Consider the following 27333-nt stretch of genomic DNA (forward strand, 5'->3'; position numbering starts at 1 on the left):
GAGTGGACCTGGAGGCCTGCAATTTCAGAACTTGGAGGCCTATTTTAATTTTTTCTTCATTTATGTTAATAACATCCAAAAAGATGCATATTTTGTTTTATAAGTTGACCTCTAACTCTTCAAATAAGAAATTTAAATTTTTTACCTGTTCAGAGTGGACATGGAGTCCTACAGGACCAAAACTTGGAGGCCGATTTAAATTTTTTCTTCAGATATGGTAATAGCATTCAAAAAGATGCATATTCTGTTTTATTAGTTGGCCTCTAACTCTTCAAATAAAAAAAAACTAACTTGTCCAGAGTGGACCTGGAGGCCTGCAATTTCAGAACTTGGAGGCCTATTTTAATTTTTTCTTCATTTATGTTAATAACATCCAAAAAGATGCATATTTTGTTTTATAAGTTGATCTCTAACTCTTCAAACAGAAATTTAAATTTTTTACTTGTCCAGAAACCACCTTCCAGATAGCCTGCAGCACCTGAACCTGAGACCTATCCAAAAACTGATTAAAAATATGTGAAATACTAACCAAAAGTAAACTTTTATCCTAAATAACCTATAGTGTCACATTAATACCTAGCCTAATAATCACAGAGTAAGCACCTTCTATGTGAAATTGCTTTGATAACAGCTATGCTTTAAGTTATTATTGATGATGTATACTATATATTACTTAATAATTCTAAGTCCGATACTATATCATACTATATGAGTTTTAAAAAATATACTATATATACTATATGGATTTTAAAAATATACTATAAAAATACTATATTTTTTTTGTTTTGGAGTGGTCGCCCTGTATTTTGTTTTATAAGTTAACCTCTAACTCTTCAAAAAAAATATCTTATTTTTAATTTTTACCTGTACAGAGACCACCTGGAGGCCTGGAGCTCCATAACCTGGAGCCCTATCCAAAATAGCTTAAATCTGGGGGAAATTTATCATAAAAGAATGATTTTATCACTAATAACCTATCCTCTCAGTCTAAAGATAAAGCCTATACACCAGGTTTACGCAAATGTGTCAGAACTCCCCCCCCCCTTGATTATCGACACAGCCCCCCCCTCTCTTCCCCTAGTGTTTAAAGTGGTAGCAACGAGAAGTAGAAAAATTTACCTACACCATATCTACAAAATTTAATGTTTGCAAGGTAACAAGGGAAGAATTTTTGCGAATTTTTGATCTTTCGTCGTCCACTCCCTGCGTATTTGTACATTCTACTAATTGTAGGTTCTTGGGTCCCCTTGTTAATAGTAATACACAATTATATCAGTCTAGAATAGCACAAAATATATGTACTAAACTGTACATCTAGAAAAATCGTCTAGAAAAGTTATACCAGTAATTAGGCGATGGGTAATTATCTTGCAAGGGGAGGCTTTATGTTCATCTAAAAGTTGCGCCTGTCTATGGGCTTAGGCATTCCCTCTTATTATCTCGATTCTGACACCTCTTTACTAAAGTACCCAAAACTAATAATTAAAACTTTTAGTACCAGCATAATTTACAATTATGGTTTATTCCTCCATAGTATTAATATGGCAGATGTCCTGCTTGGTTAACTTACGTATATAAACGTGTTGTAAGTTTTAATAACTATTTTCTGAATTGCTTTGTGCAATGAAAACTCCCCTCCCTTAATTTTAAAACTTGATTAATTGTATGGGGGGGGGGGGGGGAAGGGAGTTTTTTCCTATGCTTGGACGCTTATGGCTATACGTGTGGTTCTCTAAATCCTGTTGTTTAATTTTAACTGACATAAAGAAAAAAAACAAACGAAGAACTACCCATTAAAGGGGAAAAGAAAGGTGCTGAACCGCTGATAATATTAACAAGTCAAGATTAAAAGGTTAACAAATTATATTTACAACAAACGAATATAATGTTTTAGATTATAATGTATCAGACGTTTGCCTTGCCTATAGAGAAGCTGTGCCATAACGTAAGTTAAAAGAACTCTCAAGAAGTATAGATGTATAAGAGGAGGGGGGGGGGGGAGGGGTGTAAGTTCTGACACTTTTGCGTAAACAGTAATTATAGGCTTTTTCTTTGGAGTGAGAGGATTGATTATTTTGGAATTGGCCGCCAGGATCAGGTGCTGCTGGCCTCCAGGTTGTCTCTGGACCAGATTTTCATGTTATATAATAAAGTAAACTCTGTAACGGCCTAAAATAACAATATCCCCCATCCGATCTCTTTTAGCTAATCCTCTTTCCTTCTAATGGATAAACAACCCGACCAGAAATACGGTTGGAAATTGCAACTTAAATTGACGATAATCTCATGTTTTATTACACACGTATATTCTACATCCATTCAAGGGGTAGTTCCAAAGAATGCATTTGAACGTAATTATTGCTTCATGTTCAGTCCTATTAAAGTAACTTTTTTTTGTGTGAACCTTAAGATTTCGATAACTTCTGAACTGTTTGAGATCTCAATTTTAAGGAAGCTTTCCATTAGATTCCGGGATGGTTTTATTCTATTTTATATTTAGATTTGAGTTATGATGGTTTTTGGCTATTTTTTGCCCACTTTAAATACAGAATCCATTGAAGATACTAGGGGCGCAAACACTATTGATTCAAATTTTAGTTGTTTCGCATGTTTTCTATTATGTAGTATTAAACTGTGAGGGTGAACCCCAACAAGAACCCTAAAATCTATTATACTTTCCTGTAAATATATGCTTATTTCAAATCAATAGGACAAATCCATTTTTCTCATAAACCTTAAAACATTTTTTTTGTAGCATTTATTGATACCTTTTAGCCTGACTAAAAAATAAGTTGATAAAAATCATTGCTTATATAATGTTCATTTAGCAGTCACACGTCTCCTTAAAATATTTTAGATTTTAGGGATTTTCATTTTATTAAAAATATTTCTTTGAGAACTTTCAAAATATCTTGATTGGTAGGTTCAAACTAGCGGTGTCTTAATTTTTCAGCAAATAATTTTCATATACTGAAGGAATAATTTTGTAATAGCATATTATTTATCTTACATTGTCTTACCCCTTGAAATCCAATTCTAATCAAATTTAAGAAGGGCTGTGTTTTTTTTGTGTTTGAACGTTAAGGAAGAGAGTGGGTGTATGTGTATAGAGAGGGGGCAAACAGAATAGGGGGAGAGTGCGATTTCAAGCACTATCTATTTTATGCCTTGGAGGAAGGCAACAAAGTGCAGGGATCTCAAGGGATAAGACATAAGATTGTTTTTTTTTTATCCCCAATTATGATTAAAAATTCTTCCATTGTTGTAATTTATTGGTTGACATTAGTTTGAACCAACCAATCAATATAGAATAAAAGTCCCCAAAGTTTTCAAGCCAACGAATGAGAGAGCATGATTATAAAACTTTGACTACTAGTAAAATTTTCATTCTAATGTCCCCTTCATCCCTGAACTTAATGTGAAGTGGGCCGAAAAAAGGGAAAGAAATTTTCTACGGGGGAGGGGGGATGAAGGGGCACAAATAACTTTAAGGGGAGAAAAGAATGAAGGGGGGGGGGAGGGGTTACATAAATTGTTTTGAATTATTTAGTATTTTTGGTTTCCCAATATTATTTAAGCCGTAGTAGTATTTCATGTGCGCTATCATGCGGTGAAAATTAAACATATTTGTACAGTTTGGTGGATTTTTTCGTGATTTTACATGCGTATATGTTGTAGAATTAGTAGGTATATTTGATAAGAACAAAGTTTCTAAACAATTAAAATATTTATGTGTCCGTATTTTCCAAAAAATACTTATAAAATTATTATTTTGTTTTTGTATTATTTTTATATTGAGTAAAGCTTTGTTTCAATATATATAAAGGGAAGAATATTTTGTCTGAAGCTTAAAATCTCAAGAGTTACTGAGCCATTTGGGTTTCTAAATTAGGGAAACTTCTCATATGTTCTATGATAATTTTTGACCATTTTTTCAGATTTAAGGCTAGATTTGATTTCTTTTGCTGGGGAAACATATATTTTTTAGGTGCTAATTTTATCCGTACGTTTTTGCAGATTTTCTGGTACTTTTACACAAAGTTCCTTTATAAGAACTGATAACACTCCCCCCCCCCCCCCCACTTATACTTAATTGGTCGACAAAAGGGTTGTTTTTTTTTATTTGATTGTTCATTACTGAAGGTCAGGCTGGGTTAGGTTTAATTCGGTACTGGATATCCTGTTAAAGTTACATCACCCTCCAGCTACCCCCCCCCCCTCTCCATATTCGAATTTGACTGAAAATATAAGGTGGGGGGGGGGGGGGTTATCAGTGCTCAAAAAGCACTTTGTATGAAAGCTTTATTTTTTCGATATTTTCAAAGCAAAACTTTACAAAGGGAGGAGTGGTTGCGTTAAAAATCCGTAAAGGTGTGATTTTTAGGGCTTAAAAATAGTAGTAGAACGGTAATATTCACTAAATATATGTATATTTCTTTTTGAAAAGAACTATAGACAATTTTTAAAGCTATTTTTTTTTATTTTTCTAATAGAATTTTTTATTTATTCGCCGCGTTGTATAATATTGATGTTGTCATCCTTGTATGTATTACTTCATAGTTGCTGCATTGTAACTTCGCTTCCAGGGAGAGAGGGGACATTGGGCTGTTTATTACTCTAGTCACCAAAGTTTATAATAACATTCTCTTTATCGTCCATTGTGTTATCCCTTCATATGGATAATATTTTCCTTGGTAGAGATAAAAATAAGATAAGATATTTATGTGGTAAATATTTGATAATTTGAAGCTTTCCCACAAATTGTCTGTCGTGCACTGAAACCCCCACAATTTTTAAATTAAACTGAACATTGAGGGGGGGTCCTGTTTCAACCAAGCGGGGACCCTAACTCTGCAATACCCAATGTAATCTAACCTAAAGTTATAAACAAACAAACGAAAACTACTTATTCATTTTATTTTAAAATATGAGGGGGGGGGGGGGGGATTGGTCCACCAGGCACTATTATTAGAAAAATTCCGATAATTCTTAGAATTAATATAAATTAAATAATCTAGTAAATCTTTGAATATTGAGTAAGAAACAATATTAAGAATGAAAATTGAAATGTTGTTATTTAAAATATGGACAATATACAATAGAAACTAGTAGAATGTTTATTTGTCTGTCTGTCTGACGTTTATGACTTCTGCAACCCCTGAACCAGCAAAGTTGTACTACTCAGAGAATATGCCTACTTGTCCTGTGGTGGGTTAAAGCTATTTGAATTAGTAATTTTCGTAAACTCCTTGAGTAATTACCTACTAACTTATCTTAAATTAAATAATTTTAAAATATTACAAAATATTTTATGACTTCTCTTGAAAGTGTGAAAAAGTTTTTGAATTAGGGTTTTCTAGAAAATTCTTTCTTGCAAATTCAAAAGTAAATACTGGCGCTTTCCACCTAAATAACGTGTAAAGCACTGAATCTCCCTCTTATTTTAATAATATTTTGAATGTAATTGGGGGGGGGGGGGGTTTGTTTGTTTGTTTATTTATTTCAGATTAGGTAAGATTATATTGGGTACACCGCAGTTAGGTGTTGGGCATATGAAAAAAAATATCAAAAAATAAAGGGGGGGGGGGGGGTGCGGTCAGTGTTCGATAGGCTCTCTGTGGGGGAAATAATCAACAAGAATGACTAATTTTTGGAGAGAAATAATCTGGAATTTCAAGGCAGAACTGAACTGCCAGATAGTTAGATATTGCTGCAGTATCCAATTGTCTGCGCAATTTGATATCAGTGGCTGCATATGAATTCGTTGGATCAAAAACTTTGGGTACTTTTATTTATTTTTTATTGGTTGGTTCAAACTAAATGGTGAGCAAAAAAAACGTAGATTTTTAAAATTCTAATTGCGCGGCTTGTGTTAATAGTAGAAAAATATTACGCATACCGTTAGAGCCGCTATTAAGTTTTTTTTTTTAAATATAATAATGATTCCTCTGCTACGTATAGTTAGAGAGCTGCGTGGTAAAATGTCCCAACTGACTTAAAACTTGACTTGCGAGCAAAGTTTGTTACATTTTACCACCTAGCTCCTGGATTATTTGTAGAACAGGAACTGTTCTTATATTTCCAAAAATTAGAGTTTATAGCGGTTCTAACGGTATGCGTAACATTTTTCTACTAGTAACACAAGCCGCGCAATTTGAATTTTAAAAAATTTTTGCTCACCCTTTAGCAATGTCCAAACTTTTCAATTTATATCGTTGGGGTTGTAGTTAGATTAGTCGTCAGATCCACTGTCTTATAGTCTTAATATCAATCTTTAGAGTAGCTTCACTTAAAATACCAATATATGCAATAACCTTCAATATTTTACAGGAATCGGGATAAGACAATGGACGATAATTCAAAATATAGTTAACAAAATTACTCACTTCAGTAGGATGAAATGGCTGAAAAGTTTGGACATAGCTAGTTTGAACCAACCAATCAATCTTTTATAAAATAACCCATTCGCAATTAGACGACGATCTTATGAAACTTTGGGTACCAGTACAATGTACCGTCCATTGTCACCTCCCTTCCTGGGATTTTTTTTAATTTTTGGTTTACGATTTAGTAATTCGGTTGGATGACAAAAAGCAAACCCAAGATAAAATGTTTACTTATGTAGGAATTTTTATTTGACCAATTATGTCTAAAGTGGTCACAGAATTCTAAAGCTTTATTAAAAAAAAAAATTTCGAGTCATAGCTCAATTGGCTATCTTTGAGGCTTTTCCACCATGGGGGTGTGGTAGGACTGTCTACACTTTTATAAACTTCTTTTTAAGGTTAGCGCCCCCTTGGTAAAACCCGATGCACGCAATTGATTATGCAACAAACGCATATAAATTGAATGTACCCCTTCATAGAACTTAAAGACAATGGTTTGGCGATAAAAGGGTCAGTTGTCTTATTGGTGTTATTTTACTTTTCCCTAGACATTAGGGTAGACACTGGGAGAAACTTCCATCTTTTGGTCGTCCAAGCTTTTTTGGGGGTTGTTAAAAAATCGTAAGAGGGGGGGGGGGATAAATATGTAAAAAAAATCACTGTTTTTTTTTATAAAGTATGGGCTTTTATTGTGAATTAATACAGTTTAAGTTTGGGGATGTAATCCAACCCCCCCCCCCTCTCCCTAAAAACAAAGTCAAGAGTTAGAAGATTAAAGAATGGGAGGGAGGGGGGGGGGGGGGTGAGAGTGTAGGATGTTACTCGTGACATAAGACACTCTACCATGTGAATACTCTATTATAAAGAATTGAAATAATGAGTCAATATTGATTTTTGTTTGTTAAGAGTTATGTAAATATTTCCAATTATAAAACATTGTAACATGTAACAACTTATATGTATAATAGTTCAGGGAGAGAGGGGACATTGGGCTGTTTATTACACTACTAGTCCCCAAAGTTTTTTAATAATGTTTTCATATTTTTTGGCTTAACAAACTTGGGGACTTTTATTATATTTTGATTAGTTGGTTCATGAGGTTGAGTGTAAAAACTTTTCAACCGCTAATTGTAATCTCCAGAAGGGGTAATTTTGTGTAAGATCACTGGGGATGCACATCAATTTATCGGTCATTGTCTTATCCCTTTAGATCCCTGATATTAGTTACTTATATATATCGTGGTATTTAGTAATCAGGGATAAAGAGGAAAGTAATAATAGTTATTTATCACATCGTATTATAAACAGCTTTCCGCGGATATAAAAATGTATAATCATAAGATTAAATCCCGTTTTTTAGCCCCGAGATGCAGAATGCACTGGCTAAAAAACTGGCTACATTTTGTTGTCTAGCTGTTTACGATATATTAAAGAGACAAACTTTGTGATTTACCCATTACTACTTCTGGACCACATACAATCTTTTAAGAAAAGAACTCATCTTTGATGCTATTTTAGGTTAGGTTAGGTTAAGTAAAGGTAAGAACCCCGTTGGGATAGGGCCCTGCAGGGTTAGATCCAACGGATGTTTTTTTTCGGTAGTCAAGAAATTTGAATGAAAAGTTTCATTTTTTTACAAAATTTCTATCATCTTTTTCTCTGAATATTGTACGTGACGTCATTACTACTACAGTATGACTATTTATTATTTATTTAGCATACTACATATTATATATATATTTAAATGTAAATTTTTGTCATTTAGTATATTGTCGTACGTTGACTAGTGAAGTTTCATAGCGAAGCTACTCTTTAATTAGTGTATATAGGTACATAAAAGAAGCTGCAACTAAAAACTTAATTATTTGAGAACTTAATAAGGATGACAACATCCTTAAAAGTAAAGATTAAAAAGAAAAACTGACATTAACACTTAAGCAGAATGTCAGAAATTAGTCAGCGTTACGTTAAGAAGCATCATTGAGATTTTTGTAGATTTTTTCATTTTGTAGTTTTCATTGGGGGGTTCCTTAGAGTTTACTCATCCATCTCCATTTTCTCTGTTTTATTTGTCATTATCATTTTTAGTAGCGAAGGTACTCTATAATTCACTATGTCCGTCCGTCAGTCCGTCCGTAACGCTATGGGGGAAATGGGATTTACTCAGCTCCTTTAAAAGATAGAATGCTGAAACTTTTTGAAAACATTCCCATCATTAAGGAGCACGATTAACTATAAAACATCATTAGCGGTTGGACCGCTTTTTAGCAGGGTTTAGGCTATTTTTATATTTTTCACATTTTTCTCCATATCTTGGTCTGATTTTCAAAAATTTTTCAGTTATAGATATCAAAATTAAATTGGCCGTCGTTTGAAGAAATAACCATGACGGTCAGACTGCCTTTTTGCAGGTTTTTAGCTATTTTAAAATTTTTCATGTATTTCTCTATATACTTATCTGGTATATATGGTCCGATTTTCCAAATTTATTAAGTTAAGGATATAAAAATTAAATTTCCTGTCGTTTTATGAAAACAGCCATGTCGGTCAAACTGCCTTAGCAGGTTTTTGGCTATTTTTATATGTTTTTCATATTTCCCCATATTTTTGGTGTTTTTTGTCCAATTTTCAAACTTTTTTGGATACTAGTATCAAAATAATTTTTCCCATTGTTATGAGCATCTTTAATGTAATTTACTTTGACCGTCATCATCATTCAAAATAAAACAATGTTTCGTGTTTATTTTCTCAAATAAATCTATTCTCGATTTTAATGAATACACTTTTAATCTTCTTGTACTTATACCCAACCAGGATTTTTTGTGCTTCGCTAATTATGGATGTTGTCATCCTTGTTGATTTATCACTGAATTAATCAATCTCATAATAACTTTAGATTACGTGGATACTGTGAGTAATTTTTGCATACCCTGAAACAAGTTTCTCACAGCTGGCTAATATAATGATACCCCCTATTCCTGCCCCAAACACTTATGACTACCTCTACCCTGACCATGGGGAATGCAAACGACCAATATCTGAGAGGACTATATTAGCACTCTAAATTGATAACAAAAATCCCCTCTTCAAAATTCCACTTATTCTATATCCATCCATTAGGTAGATCAGTACCTACCTATTGCTAATTTTTTATAACTTCTTTTCAGAAAAAAATGGAGGCGGTAAAACTAAGTGAGTTAGATGGAGGGGGTAAACGGCTGGGTAACAAGGAACACAGCATCCCTACGTAAGTTAGGCTTTCAGTCAAGGGGGGGGGGGGTAGAGGGGTGATACCAACCCGAACCCCCCCCCCCCCCTAATAAGTCTTTTAAACACCCTAGATGGAGATTTTGTAACCCCCTCCCCTCAAAATAAAGTGTTGACGTCTGGGGTACCTCGGCACCAACAAAACTGAAATTAATCCCTCTTAGTTTTTTTCACTTTCTATCTGCGGGAAACTGTTTATAATAAGATGCTGTAATAAATAACTTTTACTTTGTAGGATTATAACGTTGGTGTTAGCGACAGTTATGTTTATCACAACACTGATCTTCAATGGTTTAAGCGGTTCAGGAGCCGCCCCAGGGGTAAGTTACTCAGGGGGGGGGGGGCAATTGGAATATAAACTACTAGCGGCTTCCCCCCTAGCCTCTAGAGGCTGTGCCCCAAGAGGTTTAATCAAACCAATTTTTCGTATTTTAGATTTAAAAGAAAAATTAAAAAAAAAAAATTTTTTTTGGGGGGGGGGTATTTTTCATTTTTTGGGGGGGTTGGGGGTGTCCCACCCCCCAAGTAAATAGTTATAAACCTTCCCGGGACCTATGAGAAGCTACCCTGTAAAGGAGAACCCGATCGGTTCAGCGGTTAGCGAGATCCTTCGCTACAAACAAACAGACAAACAGACAGACAAACAAACAGACAGACAGACAGACATCGTTCTACTTTGTATTATAGATATGTTAGTACCCTAAGATTTAAAAGCATGTTCTCTCATACATGGGGTTAAATTCTCTAGGTATTTTTATGAGATTTTGATTGGTTGGTTTAAAGTAAACTTTTTAAGCAATACTTTTAATCTACGTTAGGGGTAATTTTGTTTATCTTCTATTTTATTTACCCAATGAAAAGTATGACTTACATTCCAACACAGATTCAAGATCATAATAGAGTTACTGGTAACGCGAAAATTTAAAAACGGTGTGGCATAAAAACAGGGGTGTATATTCTGCACAAGATACATTTTTTATCCCGGCTACAAAATATTTATTTCCTCCCCCCTCTATCCCTCCATAGTTTTTACCCTATGGAGGGAGAAAAATAAAAAAATATCCAAAATACCACTCACATATTTTTACCCCCCCCCCCCTCATTTTTTTAACAGGGAATCCCATGCAGAATATAAACCCCTGCATAAACTTGGAACCTGTGCTAAGTAGTCAAAATCTCATTCGTGGAAATTCTTATTTTATACAAAATGAAATATAAAAAGGGAGGGGGGGGACTGTGCAGAAATCTTGTTTTTAGTACATATATGAATAATTAAATGGACGGCTAAAAATATAATATAGTTTCTCGTATTCATTCGAATCCGGTGGATAGGAACCGGGTTCTCATCCATACGAAAAAACTATGTCTAGCATCGTATTATATCCAGCTTTCTACGAATATAAAAATGTACAATCATAAGATTAAACTAGTTTTTTTTTAGCCCGTGCCTTCGGCATCTCGGGGCTTAAAAAACTAGTTTTAATCTTATAATTGTACATTCTATATCCGCGGAAAGCTGTTTATAATACGATGCGAGAAATAACTATTCCAGTATGTCTTCGAATCCGATTAATATCTGCTGGATTAGAACCAGTTATCAGGTATACTGAACAAAATCATGTATAGCATCAAAATACAGACAATCATCCACGAATTTCTCCTGTTTTTACGGGATCCCAGCATATATTTCGTTTCTCAATATTAATATTGTTTCACTTTATAGCTGTTTCAATCGACAGTCGGTGACTTGAGTGACAAATATGACCTGCCTATAACACCTTCAGGTATAATTAATCAATCAATCAAGTTTTTAATTTATTTATAATTCAGCTGTTCCGTTCGACTCAGAGAGAACTTAGCGATAAATACGACCTACCTATTACCCCCGCAGGTAAAGAAGGAGCACTATCCTAAAAAAGCTTAAATTTGCTCAACACCCCTGGGATCTTGGGGGATGAGACAATGGACGATAAATAATTCCCAGTTGATTTAGAAAAAAATTACCTACCCCTACTGAAAATAAACATTTCAAACTTTGGGTAGCATAAGGATTTACAGTCCATTGTCTCCTCCTTTCCTGCAAAAAATCCCATACAAAATTAGGGCAAAAGCTTCTTTCTGTTCTAATGTTATGTTATATAACAAGGAGATACAGAATTTGGACAATGTACCTAGATTTAGAACAATAAAAGATCGCTTAAAAACTTTTAATAAAAATAAATTATTTAGTTGTTGCTTTTTAATGCTTAAATCAAATTAAATTTAAACTTGCGAGGAACTATAGCCTAAAACTTGATGACGGATTTCTAAAGCCGTTTACGAGACCTTACCGAAAACTCATAATTACATACTTATTACTTACATTTATTTAAAAGTACTAGGATGTCTGTGTGTGTTTCTGTCTGTGTGAAAGATCTCGCTAATCGTTTTTACGAAATAGCTCCTATTCTGTGCAGCTTCTAAGGAAGGTTATTTTAAGGGAGGTTACCTCCACCCTCCCAAGAGAAATATTTTCGAAAAAATACCCAACTAAAATTTGACTTAAAAACTAAGAGTTAAGTGGATTGTCGATACACCCCTCCCCCTTCCCTTAAATGCCCCTTGAGGCAAGTTTTGTACAAGTTTCGTGATTATATGTATTTATTAAAGAGAAAGAATTGTTTAAAGTAAACATTAAGAATTCTTTAAATTGCCACGTGTGAGAAATATAAAGATTTGGGAAAAGTCTGATTTTCAGGAATGAAATCACAAGTAAATTAATTAGGCGTTTCCCTTAAAGTGCTTGTTTAAGACCTAACAACACCCACGCCCCTATTTAAAAAATGAAAATAAGGGGGGGGTGTATTTTGATTGTTTATTTTTTTATGGCAGGTTACTATAGATTATATTGGAAATAAATATCTGAATAAAGCTGATTTTACAGTTTTTGTCTGAGGGGTGTCTTTCAATACATAAAAACCATGATTGGCTTAGTAGTTTTTGAGATCTTAAGGTGTAAGTATTCTCAGTGAGGGAGGAGCCATTGGGCTATTTATTACAATAGTCCCCAAAGTTTTATAATAACTATTTCTTATTCGCTAGGTTAAGAACTTTTAAGACTTTTATTGCATTTTGATTACTTGGTTATTCAAAATGAGTGTCCTAACATTTCAACCACTAATTTTAATCTACAGTAGGGGCAATTTTGTATAACAACATAGGGGTTGCACATCCATTCAGTGGCCATTGTCCTATCTCTATAGATCCCTGAAATATTCTACCTCCAAAGTAAATTTCTTATTTATCTATCGCTTGATACCTGAAAAGAAAGAAAGATAATCGGAAGTAAGTAGGAGGGGTCAAAGAAAAGTCCGAATGCGGCAGGAATTTTAAACAGAATACAGGGATCTAAAGGGATAAGACAATGGACGATAAATTGATGTACATCCCTAATAATGTAAAACAAAATAACCGTTATGTAAGTTATAATTATTGGTTAAAAAGTTTAGATTCTAATAGTACCCAAAGTTTTTGAACCATTTAATAAGATGTGATTACAAAACTTTGGGTACAAGCGTGAATAACAGCCCAATGTCCTCTCCCTCCCTGACAGGATACCAGGTGTAACACGGGAATGTGGAAAGTATTTTAAGTAGCATAGCGACATTTATAATTAGGGTATGTCTGTCTGTGTGTTACTTTATACATACACTAGCGTTTTTGCCCCTAAATGCCTCTATTTACATGGTGAAGGTGGGTGGGAGAAAATTTTAGCCTCCACTTTAAATTTTAGTTTTTAAAATTAAAAAAAAAAATTTCAAGGGTCAATTTCTTTAGGAATGGTGGTGTTACCTCCCCCTAAAATAGTTATAAATCTTAACAGACTCTATGAAAAGTTACACTATAAAGGCGAAGGGGTTAAATAACTGTATGTCTCCACCCCTCCGAGGACCCTGTTCAGACTTTCAATTGGGTCTCTGAAAATCAACTAACAACGTTGGGAATATTAACACAGCCATATCGGTTTAGGGATTAGCGAGATCCTTTGCTAGTTTCAAACACATATGCAAGGCATCCTGTTACTTATATTTTTTTTAGGATTCACTTTCTCTATCTGGTCGTTGATCTACATTTGGTTGGCAATTTCTCTGATTACCTTGGTGGTTATTATCTTTCTCAACAATCAATGGGGAAGGTAAGTTTTTAGCACCGAAGCTACTCTATAATTCCCTTTTTCTGTCTGTCAGTCAGTCCATTCGTAATGCTATAGGGGAAATGCGATTTTCTCAGCTTCTATTAAAGATAGACGGATGAAATCTTTGGTGAAGATTCCCTGTATCAATGAGCATAAAGTGTATAATTTACTATCAGAAAGGTTTCGTGATTTCTAAGAATTATTGCACATTTTATTTAATAACTGAACATCTTCTCTATAATTCATTTTGTCTGTTTGTCCTTCCATGAATTTTTAGTGCTTCGATACTTATGGATGTTGTTATCCTTGTTATTCAATTCATGCTTGTTTGTGCATTTAGATCTTAGAAACTTCTAGTTATGAGAATTTAAACCATATTAGTATATATGCCATTAAAGTCTTTTTATTATACCTGTAACTAAATGTGTCACAAACACGATTCTTCATTCGTTGGCTTAAATCTAGAGTTTTAGTATGTAAATAATTGGGTATAGTCCCCTTCGTGGCAACGCACCTTAAGGGGCGATTCTTCGTATTTTTCACAGTAGCTTTTCTCCTATTTCTAGCCCCTGCGGGGGGCTCTAACCCTGCGGGGCCAAATGCCTAAACCTGTGGGGCAATCACCTAACCCGATATAACCTAAAATAACCTATAAAAAGCCATTTTAAAAATACGACGAATCGGCCCTTAGGGTGCGTTGCCACGAAAGGGACTATTCCCGAATAATTTTGTTTTCCATCATTTGGTTTGTTTTGTATATTAATTTAGCACTCATTGTCTTATCCCTTGAGAACCCTGAATAGTGACACTGTGGTTTATATCTCCAGTATCCAAACTTTTCCACCATGAGTCGACCTTAAATCTTCAGAAAGGATGATTTATGGGGATTTATACAAAACAAATTGTTTAGGCTATATCTGAACCCACCCTTTGCCACGCCTCTGTTGAATGTTGTCATGTTCATCAATTTTGCTTTCAACCTTTCATGGATCTTTCTTTGGGACAGGTAATCTATTTTTAACGAAATAAAGAAAATTTAGGTAATTTTTAAAAGCGAAGCTTTTCTATAATTAGGGTAGGTCCGTCCGTACGTCCGTCCGTCCGTACGTCCGTCCGAGATAGATAGCTTTTATTCGTTAATTTAGGCATGTTAAAATTGTCCTATCGATTTCAAACTTTGCATGATGATTCCTGTAGTAGTTAAGTACGATTTAGAAAGCGTAGCAACTCTATAATCATTACCAAAATGTCCGTACGTCCATCTTAAACATGTTGATTTTTCTACTTTTTTAACAACAAATTTTTATGTGATCTAATTATCCGTTTGATCTGATTTTTGGTATATTGATTCCTGGGGCAACAAAGAACAATATTATAAGCAAAGCAACTCTATAATCAAGTCCTAGAAATGTAAGTATGTACATAAACATTATCCTGTATCAAGCAGTTTTTCAACAAATTTACTTACAATTTTGCGTCGACTCTTATACTTTTATATTCTGATTATTCAGTTCAGACACTATACAATTGTTTATGTCCGTTTGTCCTACCGTTTCAGCGCTTCGCTTTATGGATGTTGTCATCCTTGTTCTATACATTTTTGATGTCTAATTTGTGATTATTAAGGTTATCATTTCAGAAAAATTATTACATGCGTAAATCACAAGAATAGCGTTTTACATTGATATTTCTTAGGGATGTAAATGATAGACTATTCTCACCTTTACAATTTTTAAAAGCGAAGCTTTTCTATAATTAGGGTCGGTCCGTCCGTACGTCCGTCCGTCTGTCCGAGATAGATAGCTTTTATTCGTTAATTTAGGCATGTTAGAATTGTCCTATCGATTTCAAACTTTGCATGATGATTCCTGTAGTAGTTGGGTACGATTTAAAAACCGTAGCAACTCTAATCATTACCAGAATGTCCGTACGTCCATTTTAAACATGTTGATTTTTCTACTTTTTTAACAACAAATTTTTATGTGTTCTAAATATCCGTTAGATCTGATTTTTAGTATATTGATTCCTGGGACAACAAAGAACAATAGTATAAGCGAATCAACTCTATAATCAAGTCCTAAAAATGTAAGTATGTCCATAAACATTATCCTGTATCAAGCAGTTTTCCAACAAATTTACTTAACATTTGCTTCAACTCTTTCGATACTTTTATATTCTGATTATTCAGTTCAGACACTATACAAGTGTTAATGTCCGTTTGTCCTACCGTTTCAGTGCTTCGCTTTTATGGATGTTGTCATCCTTGTTTTTTATGAAAATATTGCATTTTAATATTTAAGTTCAAATCCATTTCGGCAACTACCCTTTACCATAGAAAATAGCTTAAAACAACAGGACCAATGTGTAGATATCCTAGAAGCACCACTTAATCCGTTCAGCGGATCCCAAGATTTTAAGCTTTAAACGGACTGACATTCATCCTACTACTTTCATTATAAATATGGAATAATGAAATACGAAATTAAATTAATTAACAATCTTGAAAACTTTTCAGGGAAGTTATAATTGGATCCTGCATAGTCCTGATTCTGATAGCACTAACCAACATCACTGTCATTGCTATTATGGCCAGGAAAGTTTTACAATTTGGAGAAAAAAAAGAAGAGATACTGAATTCATCACTAATGTTTTAAAAATGAGACCAAAACACCAAAGATACGTGGAAATGTGATAAAAATAAAAAAAAAGCTTCTTAAAAATAGGAACCAAAAACACGTAGAAATCAGTTGTAAAGGATAAAATCAGTCTGACCATTAGAGATGTCTTTTATCTATATATCACCTTAAAAGTGCAAATGTTGACAATAAGTTTCAACCATCTATCTAAAATAGAAGCTAATCAAATAACTTTTCTTTGTTCCGTGAGTTACAGACGGACGAACGAAAATTTTGAATTACAGAGTTATTTACATGTAAAACTTTGAATACCAGAAATATCTATGTATCACTGGATGTGTTTAAGAAGGGAACACAAATGTTCAAATGGGGAATTACATACAGGTAACAAATTATACTGGTAACAAATTATACTGGTAACAAATTTTACTGGTACCCAAAGTTTTATTGGGTACTTTTAAGAAGGAGACAAAAATGTTTAAATGTGGAATTAATACAGGAAACAACAAATGGGAAGAAGGGGAAATTGGACAGTAAATGACACTGGTACTCAAAGTTTAATTAAGTGGATTTATCTTGGGTACTTTTATTGAATTTTAATTGGTTGGTTCCAAATTTCCAAATTTTACAACCAAAGTGAATTGTTTTTATCTACAGAAGGGTTTGGTTTGTTTATAATCACGGGGCTGTATATCAATTTATCGCCCATTGTCTTATCTCTTAGATCCCTGGATGACAACTGAACTTGTGTAGCTACTCTATACCAATTGTTTTTTTTTGTTTAGTCTGTCAGTATTTGAAGGTGCTTTCCCTCAAAGTGGTTATAGCACACTGAGGGGGGTTGGGCTTTCCCCCCCCTATGTCTGTCCCTTCTGGGGACAATAACCCTGCGGGTCCAACGCCCTAAATCTGCGGGGCTCCCAATATCATTTAACATAACGTGACCTTGTCAAAAATTTTCATTATGATTGGGGACACTAACCCTGCGGGGCATTTACCTTCGGGGCTATTAAATATAACCTGACCTAACCTTAAGTACCTAAAATTTTCAGATTGATAGTGAACGGATTTGGAATCTACACAACGTGGACAGTTATCGCCAGCCTGCTGAATTTTACTCATGCCATTTGCTATGGAGGTGGTGTTGATTTAAAGGTAGAAGATTTTTTTCTATATTTTTTTTTGTTTATGCTTGTATCAGTTGTCAGTAACATATTAATTTGATAATCATATTTCCAAAATACAGTATTCCTGTTGAATAATCTAATATTTTATTCTAAGTATTCCATATTGTAGGCTACCTATTTATAAATCTAGTATAATATTCTATGATAAGACTGTAAGCTTGACTACCCTGTCTCTTTTTTAGTATTCCATGTAACTTAGTGTATTCTACCTATCTATGTAGTCTAATATATTATTCTAAGTAAGGGCTACATAGTAATATTTCTTAATATAGTGTACCTACTAATTAATCTAACATATTATTCTATGTTTAGACTGGAAGCTTGACTGCCCTGTCTCTTCTATTAGTATTCCATGTAACCTACTTTGTTCTAGAAAACACATTCTTTGATAAATATATCAGGTAAAATATTTTATTACACTTTGAACATTTTATGCTTAGAATGGCGACAGTGCCTCTAGCATACAGGGACTCATGTATTCAGAAGAGGAGTGATTAAAAAAAAGCCTAACCCATCCTAATATTTTGAAACAAAATAGCATGAAATGAAACCATACTAGATAAAGGTACTCTAGAGTAGAGTTCTTAATCGGCTCAATGGGAGATCTTAAAAAATAATAAAACTTCATTTTTTGTATTTTAGCAATCCTTATATTATTTTTAGCAGGTTTAAAGCTATTTCTCGAAGGTTTGAAATTATTTTAATCGCCCTGGAGGCTAGTGATGCATTCAATAAACTTCAAAACACAATACATTTTTATTAAACTTAAAATTTTATAATTTGTTAAACTGAAAATTGATTATCAGGAATATCGAAAATCTATAAACCATTAGCTCTATAATTTTTCTCATTAGTTCTTTATAACTATGAAATAAAATTCAATTTACATTAAAGTAACATGGTAATAGGTTCGAATCTCGGCCAAATAGAATTCATAAATACATAAAGACTTAAAAAATAGTTCATTCTGCGGCTATGAATGTCAGTCAAGTGCGCGACATAAATAGGAGTAGAGGAATACCTTGATCTAAAATTGCAAAACTCATTACCATATAAAATAGGACTTCCAAAGGGATGGTTGTCTGTATGGCCTTTTACCGTATAATCCTGCACAACACTTTATTATAAAGATTTGGTTCAGAGACACTCCAAAATCTCCCAAGATCTCGTGATGTATCTCGTCCCCTAAAGAACAATGTATAAGTACAGATGTATAGTCCAGTCAACTACCTGCCCAAAGTAGTGGATACCCCTCTTGTCTGCTAGCAAATTGCTTTCTGTTCCCAAACTCGGCTCTGTTTATGTTTACGACGCTATTAGATGATTTTAAAGAACCAATACAAAATCGGGACTGGGTCTCCGCACTGTGGGCAGAGTTACATATAGCTCATGTTCCCCATCTATTCTTTTACTTTAATCCAATAACCAAAATCATTTTTTTTTCTAGATATTTGTTGACACCTTACATGGTGGTGATCTGGGCCCTGAATGGTATAAGGGCGGCTATAGCAAACAGAGTCAGGGAGGGAGAAACAACAGACCAGACGGTAAATATATTCAACATGTGACTTATTGTACATAATACATAACGTCCGTCTGTCCGTCAGTTGCGATAATAAATTTCCAAGGACTTGATTATCTATTTTTCAAAGGGGGGGGGGGGGGGGGGTTTAATGCAACCATCTCGTAATCAATGTATAAATGGCACTTAGAATTCGAATTTCGACCTCAAATTTTGCATGAGTAATCCTTTGTAGGTCTATTTTCCCTAAATCGAACAAAAAGTTGGAAAAGTAACGGCTGGCAGCTGGCGGCTCAGCCGTTTAGCCGTTTTTTGCCTAATTTCAGGGCAAATTCATCATTAATTACGTAGGAATCAACTTTTTAAAATATATTTTTGGTTTAATTCATGTTAAATGATAGCAATAATCATTTTTAAAATTTCTTGTACCAGCTGCTAAACGGCTAGAACCGGCTGAAAACGGCTGGGAGCTGCCAAGAGTATGAATAGTTGATAGGGCATGTGACATGTCTAGGGGTAGGTTTTTATGGTTGCTAAGCTCAAAAATACTACCAAAAATAGTGGCAGCTAAATCATATGGCAGCTTGGTAACGGCCGCTGCTGAGCTGGGAGCTGCCAAGAGTTGAATGTGTAGATAGGGCTTGTGACATGTCTAGGGGTAGGTTTTTATGGTTGCTGAGCTCAAAAATGCTACCAAAAATAGTGGCAGCCCATCAATATGGCAGCTGGGTACCAGCTGCTAAACGGCTAGAACCGGCTGAAAACGGCTGGGAGCTGCCAAGAGTATGAATAGTTGATAGGGCATGTGACATGTCTAGGGGTAGGTTTTTATAGTTGCTGAGCTCAAAAATACTACCAAAAATAGTGGCAGCTCAATCATATGGCAGCTGGGTAACGGCCTCTGCTGAGCTGGGAGCTGCCAAGAGTTAAATCAAATGTGTAGATAGGGCTTGTGACATGTCTAGGGGTAGGTTTTTATGGTTGCTGAGCTCAAAAATGCTACCAAAAATAGTGGCAGCCCATCAATATGGCATCTGGGTAACAGCTGCAGCTCAGCTGGTAGCGGCCAAGAGTAGAATGGGTACATAGGGCTTGTGACATGTCTAGGGGTAGGTTTTTATGGGTGCTGAGCTCAAAAATGCTATCAAAAATAGTGGCAGATCATCCATATGGCAGCTGGGTAACGGCCGCTGCTCAGCTGGGAGCAGCCAAGAGTAGAATGGGTAGATAGGGCTTGTGACATGTCTAGGGGTAGGTTTTTATGGGTGCTGAGCTCAAAAATGCTATCAAAAATAGTGGCGGCCCATTCACATGGCAGCTGGGTAAAAGCTACAGCTCAGCTGGGAGCGGCCAAGAGTAGAATGAGTTCATAGGGCTTGTGACGTGTTTAGGGGTAGGTTTTCATGGATGCTGAGCTCAAAATACTACTAAAAAAAGTGGCCGCACATCCATATTGCAGCTGGGTAACAGCTAAGCTTAGCAGTAAGCCGTTATTTAAGACTCATTGACTATTGGGACTATTGAAGGATAACCAAATATTGAATATTTCAGTATAAATACACTATTGTCATTTTATATTATTAATAACAACACCTTATCAATGTATTGATTTAGTTGTAAAACGGCTGAAATTGGCTGAGAACAGTTACCAACAGATAAAAGTAAACAAGTAAAGACATAGCTTGTGATGTGTCAAAGAGGTGTAAGTTTTTATAGGTGCCAAGCTCATTAATACTCCCAAAAATAGAAAAGCCCATACACATGGCAGCATGGTAAGGGCTGCTGCTCAGCTGTAGCTGTTATCCAGCTGCCATATAGACAGGCCCGAACTTTTATTGGTAGTATTTTAGAGCTCAACACCCATAAAAACCTACCCCTAGACACGTCACATGCTATGTACTTTTGGCTATTGTTAGCTTTTCTCAGCCGTTTTTTGGTAGTTTTCAGCTCTTGAAACAGTGAAATCTAGTAATTAAAAAGAGTTATTAGTAATATATCCATGAAAAAAAAGGTAAAATGTTAATAGGGAGAAGTTGAATTCCACTGAAATAATCAATTTTTTAAGCCTCAAAAAACAGCTGAGCTGTGGCCATTACCCAGCTGCCATATAGAAGGGACGGCACTAATTTTTGTGCTCAGCGTCCATTAAAACCTACCCCTAGACACATCAGAAGCCCTATCTACTCATCTACTTTTGGCCGCTCCCAGCTGAGCTGCAGCTGTTACCCAGCTGCCATATGGATGGGCGGCCACTATTTTTGGTAGTATTTTTGAGCTAAGCAACCATAAAAGCCTACCCCTAGACACGTCACAAGCCCAATCTACTCATTCTACTATTAGCCCCTCCTAGCTTAGCTGTAGCTGTTACCCAGCTGCCATGTGGATGGGCCGCCACTATTTTTGGTAGTATTTTTGAGCTCAGCACTCCGAAAACCTACCCCTAGACACATCACAAGTCCTATCTACTTATTCTACTCTTGGCCGCTCCAAGGTGAGCTGCGGCCGTTACCCAGCTGCCATATGGATGGGCGGCCACTATTTTTGGTAGTAGTATTGAGCTCAGCACCCATAAAAACCTACCCCTTGACACGTCACAAGCCCTATCTACTCATTCTAATCTTGTCCGATCCCAGCTGAGCTGCAGCTGTTACCCAGCTGCCATATGGATGGGCTGCCACTACTTTTGGTAGCATTTTTGAGCTCAGCAACCATTAAAACCTACCCCTAGACATGTCACAAGCCCTATGTACTCATTCTACTCTTGGCCGCTCCAAGGTGAGCTGCAGCTGTTACCCAGCTGCCATATGATATGGATGGGCGGCTACTATTTTTGGTAGTATTTTTGAGCTTAGCACCCCTAAAAACCTACCCCTAGACACGTCACAAGCCCTATCTACACATTCAACTCTTGGCAGCTCCCAGCTCAGCAGCGGCCGTTACCCAGCTGCCATATGATTGAGCTGCCACTATTTTTGGTAGTAATTTTGAGCTCAGCACCCATAAAAACCTACCATTAGACACGTTACAAGACCTATCTACTCATTCTACTCTTGGCCGCTACCATGCCAGCTGAGCTGCAGCTGTTACCCAGCTGCCATATGGATGGGCTGCCACTATTTTTGGTAGCATTTTTGAGCTCAGCAACCATAAAAACCTACCCCTAGACATGTCACATGCCCTATCAACTCTTCATACTCTTGGCAGCTCCCAGCCGTTTTCAGCCGGTTCTAGCCGTTAAGCAGCTGGTACTAGAAATTTAAAAAATGGTTATTGCTATCATTTAACATGAATTAAACCAAAAATCTGTCTTTAAAAGTTGATTCCTACGTAATTAATGATGAATTTGCCCTGAAATTAGGCAAAAAACGGCTAAACGGCTGAGCCGCCAGCTGCCAGCCGTTACTTTTCCAACTTTTTGTTCGATTTAGGGAAAATAGACCTACCAAGGATTACTCATGCAAAATTTGAGATCGAAATTCGAATTCTAAGTGCCATTTATACATTGATTACGAGATGGTTGCATTAAAACCCCCCCCCCCCCCCTTATATAATCTTTTACATTAAATAATAATGTGCTTTCACTCTAAATGGCTGCAGAGCACTGAACCTTTAACCCCCCCCCCCCCTGCACATTATTTTTAAAATTAATTGAAAATATGGAGAGTAGTGAACCGTTTATTTTCAAGGCTTAAACCTTCGAAAGCTTTTTTTTGCGGTGCCTTAATCCTTAAGAGCTTCTTAGTACCCAATCTTACCTGACCTGAAGTACCCTCCCCTTCAATTTTCAAAAAATAAGGGGGAGGGGGAGTGTTAAACGTGCTTGACTAGGCACTTTAAGGGAAATCACCATTAATTCTAAAATGTACATCTATAACAATAGCAAACAGTTAACATTTAAAAAGAAATTTCGTGACTTATTTTATTTTGAATATTATATGTATAATATTTATACATATTATATCAATTTAAAAATTACGTAATTTTATTACTTACTCATTTATATTACAACATTTTTTGTATTGTAGCTAATTCATAATAAGATATGTCCGTACGTCCATCCTGGTTCTAAGCTGTTTTTGAAATGTTATATTATGAAATGATATATTAGGGAGGTTTTTAGCATGTAATTGTTGATGGTTAAAAGATATAATTCAACCAGGGTTGTCGAATTGGGCACTTTTTTTATATTGGGCGGCCCAATTGCCCAGAAGGGTTTTGGGCACCCTTTTTGGGCAAATGTCGTAAAAAGCATATAAAAAGGATATAAAATAGCCTAAAACCATACCTAGACATTATTAGAAATAAAATAGCCTAAAACCATCTCAGGACCTATAAAAGCTCCACTGGAAAGGAAAACCATATTGGTTCAGCAGTAAGCGAAATCCTTCTCTAGATACAAAAAAGCTTACTAATTTATATATTTAACTAGCAGCTACGGCCCTAGAGGCCTCTAGGGGCACTTGAGGAGGGGAGAGTCAAATTTGATAATCCAATTATTATATTAGATTTGAAAGGAAAAAGTAAAAAAAATTGGGAGGGGAACAATTTTTTTTTTTTGGGGGGGGCGGGGTGGGTGTTCTCCCCCCATTAATATTTTTAGTGTAAAATTTTTTTAAAAAAGTTTGGGGGATTGTAATTTTTTTCTAGGGGCGATTTCTCTTAGGAGGGTGGTGGTACCCTTTCCCAAAATAGTTTTAAACCTTCCAAGAACCTAGAGAAGCTACCCTGTTAAGGAGAACCCGATCGGTTCAGCGGTTAGTAAGATCCTTCGGTACAAACACACAGACACACAAACAAACAGACACACATTCTGTTACTTTAGTATAAGGACTAGCGGCTACGCCCCCTAGAGGCCTCTAGGGGCACTTGAGGATGGGGGATTCGAATTTGTGTACCCAATTTCTTATTTTAGATTATAAAAGAAAAATTTAAAATAATATTTTTGGGGGGTGGAATTTTTTTTTTGTGTGGGGGTTGGATGCCCTCCTATCATTTTTAATTTTAGTTTTAAAAATAAAAAATAAAAAATTGGGGGGGGGAATATTTAATTTTTTGGGGGGTTGGGGGTGTCCCACCCCCTTAAGAAAATAGTTATAAACCTTCCCGGGACCTATAAGAAGCTACCCTGTTAAAGAGAACCCGATCGGTTCAGTGGTTAGCGAGATCCTTTGGGACACACAGACAAACATCCTGTTACTTTAGTATAAGGATTAAGGATATCACCCAAAAAATAGGCCCGCCCTCCCTCTTTTTTAACCCCCTCCCATTTTTCTCTCCCCCTAAAAAAGGGGGGTGCCTAAAACTGCCCAAAAGGACCTTATATTGGGCGGCCCAAAACCGCCCGCCCAAAACTGCCCGCCTAAAATCGCCCGCCCAAAATGACAACCCTGAATACAACCTACATAAAAAAGCGTTGACTTTCTTAAGGTAATAGCGCAATCTAATAGAAGGTTGCGTGATAATAATTTTACAAATTGCAACTTTCTTATTTAGATAACTGATTATGTGTTGGCACTGTTGATAATTGCAAGTATTACTCTGGGGGTCAGAATCATTATTGTTATTGTCAGATATGTCAGGTAATATTCATTTTGTCCGCAAATTTGGGAGGGGCAAATCAGACCTTTTTAAAAGGTAATACTAGATTTTTTAAACATACTTCCTTTACCAAAAGAATTGTTACTTTATTTAGCAGTTAGACTTAATAGTAGCGTTTGAAGTTTAACACCTTTATTGGCAAAACTATTTTTATGTGTTGGTGAGGGGGGGGGGGGGGTATTAGACTTAATAGTAGCGTTTGAAGCTTAACACCTTTATTGGCAAAACTATATGTAGGGGTGGGTGGAAGGGGAGGGGTAGTATCTTTTTCTAGTGGCGATTATTTACAGAGGTTTAAGTTATCCTACCCCACAAATCAGTTAAATCTTCCTTGGACCTGTAAGAAGCTTCACTGTGAAGGAAAAATTTTTCGATTAGAGAAATCGTTCTCTCTTATACATACAAGGAGACAACATGTTACTTTTTAAATAAGAAGGTTTAATATAATTCTTGTTTTTTTTACCGTCATTAACTATTTCAGCAGTAGGTAACCGAAAACTTAATTATTTTGAAAAAAATGTTTCGTGATTTCAGATAGGTATTAATTGGGGACTACCCTAGTATTTACTAGTGATGGCAATCCGTCGAATTTTTGGGCCGAATTCGGATTTCGGATTCTTAAAAGAATCCGTCAAAAAAAGTGGCGGATTCCGGATTCCTATTTTTGGCGGATTCCGGAATTCCAACCCTAGTATTTACTAATGGATATATTATATACGTGGATATATTAACAGTTTATTTATCCAATAAAAGGGGAGGGGATGGGGTAAAATGGGGTGGCTGGGGGGCAACCTTATTCTAGACAGCTGCTGACATCTCTTAATCAGAGTACATGAAAATCTGGTGTAATATCCAAGTAATAATATATATCAATTTTTTACTATACCTGATTTTTTTGCAGGGATCCAGCCAGAAAAGGACGTGTTGCCATCATGCAGGCACAATAGATTCATCTGCACAACTAAGTTTTTAATTTTTTGGCGTTTTCCCTCTAAGTGCATATCGGGCATTGAAACCCTCCTACCCCTTATTTTTAAAACAAATTGAAAATAATGTGTCCTTGCGGGGTTACCAATTACCCAATATAATTCAAGCTAACCAGGCTTAAAGTAATAAACAAACAAAACGAAAAATCACCCCCCCCCCCCCTATTTTCATTATTTTAAAATAAGGTGGGTGGGTTTCTAGGCTCGACTTAGAACTTTTAGGGAAACTGCGGTTTTTTCTTCTGATTTGATAAATTCTCAATCATTCACAATATGATTAAAGGGTGGGGGGGGGGGGGGGGGAATTTGGTGACTCGTGCCACGACATACCAGCAATTTTATTTTGGGTGCTACTCCCTTAGTTTTAGAGATAATTGGGTGAAATCTTTTGGGCTGGGTCACTAATTACCCCAACTAGTGGTATCTTTCAAAAAAAACGGCGGCGGGTCCGCTGCTCCCGCCGTTCGCCGCCATTTTCCGCCGCCGCCCAAAATTTTTTTTTTATTGCATTTCTCGCCGAATTAGGCAATTTGGAATCATTTGAGACCATGTTATTTTTTTCAAAAATTTTTCCCCTTACAAGCAAATTTTTTTCAAATTCTCAAGGTATATCTTAAATACAGTACTTCTCCTGTGATTTTGAAGATATTGAAACAAAATCTTTTTAGGTTGGTAAGTAAAAAATATTTGAATTAAGAAAACGGCGGCGGGACCGCCGCTCCCGCCGTCCGCCGCCGTTTTCCGCCGCCAACAAAAAATTTTTTTTATTGCATTTCTCGCCGAATTAGGCAATTTGGAATCATTTGAGACCATGTTATTTTTTTCAAAAATTTTTCCCCTTATAACCAACCCTGCGGGGGGACTTAATCATTTTTTTTTATTGCATTTCTCGCCGAATTAGGCAATTTGGAATTATTTGAGACCATGTTATTTTTTTCAAAAATTTTTCCCCTTATAACCAACCCTGCGGGGGGGACTTAGTCATTTTTTTCAAATTCTCGTTTATCAAGGTATATCTTAAATTCAGTGCCTCTACTAAGCTTTTAAAGATATTGAAACAAAATCTTTTGAGGTAGGTCAGTAAAAAATATTTGAATAAAAAATCGCCGAATTAGGCAATTTGGAATCATTTGAGACCATATTATTTTTTTCAAAAATTTTTCCCCTTACAAGCCGTCCTGTGGGCGGCGGGAAATGGCGGTGGATGGCGGGAGCGTTGGTACCGCCGCCATTTTTTATTCAAATATTTTTTTGCTGATCTACCTCAACAGATTTTGTTTCAATATCTTTAAAAGCACAGGAGAAGCACTGAATTTAAGATATACCTTGATAAACGAGAATTTGAAAAAAATGACTAAGTCCCCCCCGCAGGGTTGGTTATAAGGGGAAAAATTTTTAAAAAAATAACATGGTCTCAAATGATTCCAAATTGCCTAATTCGGCGAGAAATGCAATAAAACAATTTTTGGCGGCGGCGGCGGAAAATGGCGGTGGGCGGCGGGAGCGGCGGTACCGCCGCCATTTTTATTCAAATATTTTTTACTGATCTACCTCAAAAGGTTTTGTCTCAATATCTT

The 27333-nt window shown here is 35.7% G+C and overlaps 1 protein-coding gene across 2 annotated transcripts; it reads left to right on the plus strand.

Moving 5' to 3' along the window:
* The first annotated feature begins 1898 nt into the window (after nt 1–1898).
* On the plus strand, nt 1899–25903 carry LOC145303767 (uncharacterized). Of its 2 annotated transcripts, none has more exons than XM_080145374.1 (13): nt 1899–1945; nt 9554–9633; nt 9889–9973; nt 11377–11437; nt 13731–13827; nt 14738–14833; nt 16343–16416; nt 16775–16847; nt 17516–17618; nt 17963–18051; nt 19098–19197; nt 24666–24751; nt 25672–25903. In XM_080145374.1, exons 1-13 carry the CDS (start codon nt 1901–1903, stop codon nt 25715–25717), a joined length of 1035 nt encoding a protein of 344 aa, XP_080001500.1. In that variant the 5' UTR covers nt 1899–1900; the 3' UTR covers nt 25718–25903. The 2 variants fall into 2 exon arrangements, with proteins under 2 accessions (XP_080001500.1, XP_080001501.1); XM_080145375.1 differs by lacking the exon at nt 11377–11437 and adding an exon at nt 11484–11544.
* The last annotated feature ends 1430 nt before the right edge of the window (nt 25904–27333 follow it).

The sequence above is a fragment of the Acartia tonsa genome, chromosome 13, assembly GCF_053477335.1.
Source record: "Acartia tonsa isolate MP-2025a chromosome 13, ASM5347733v1, whole genome shotgun sequence".
NCBI classification, from domain to species: domain Eukaryota; kingdom Metazoa; phylum Arthropoda; class Copepoda; order Calanoida; family Acartiidae; genus Acartia; species Acartia tonsa.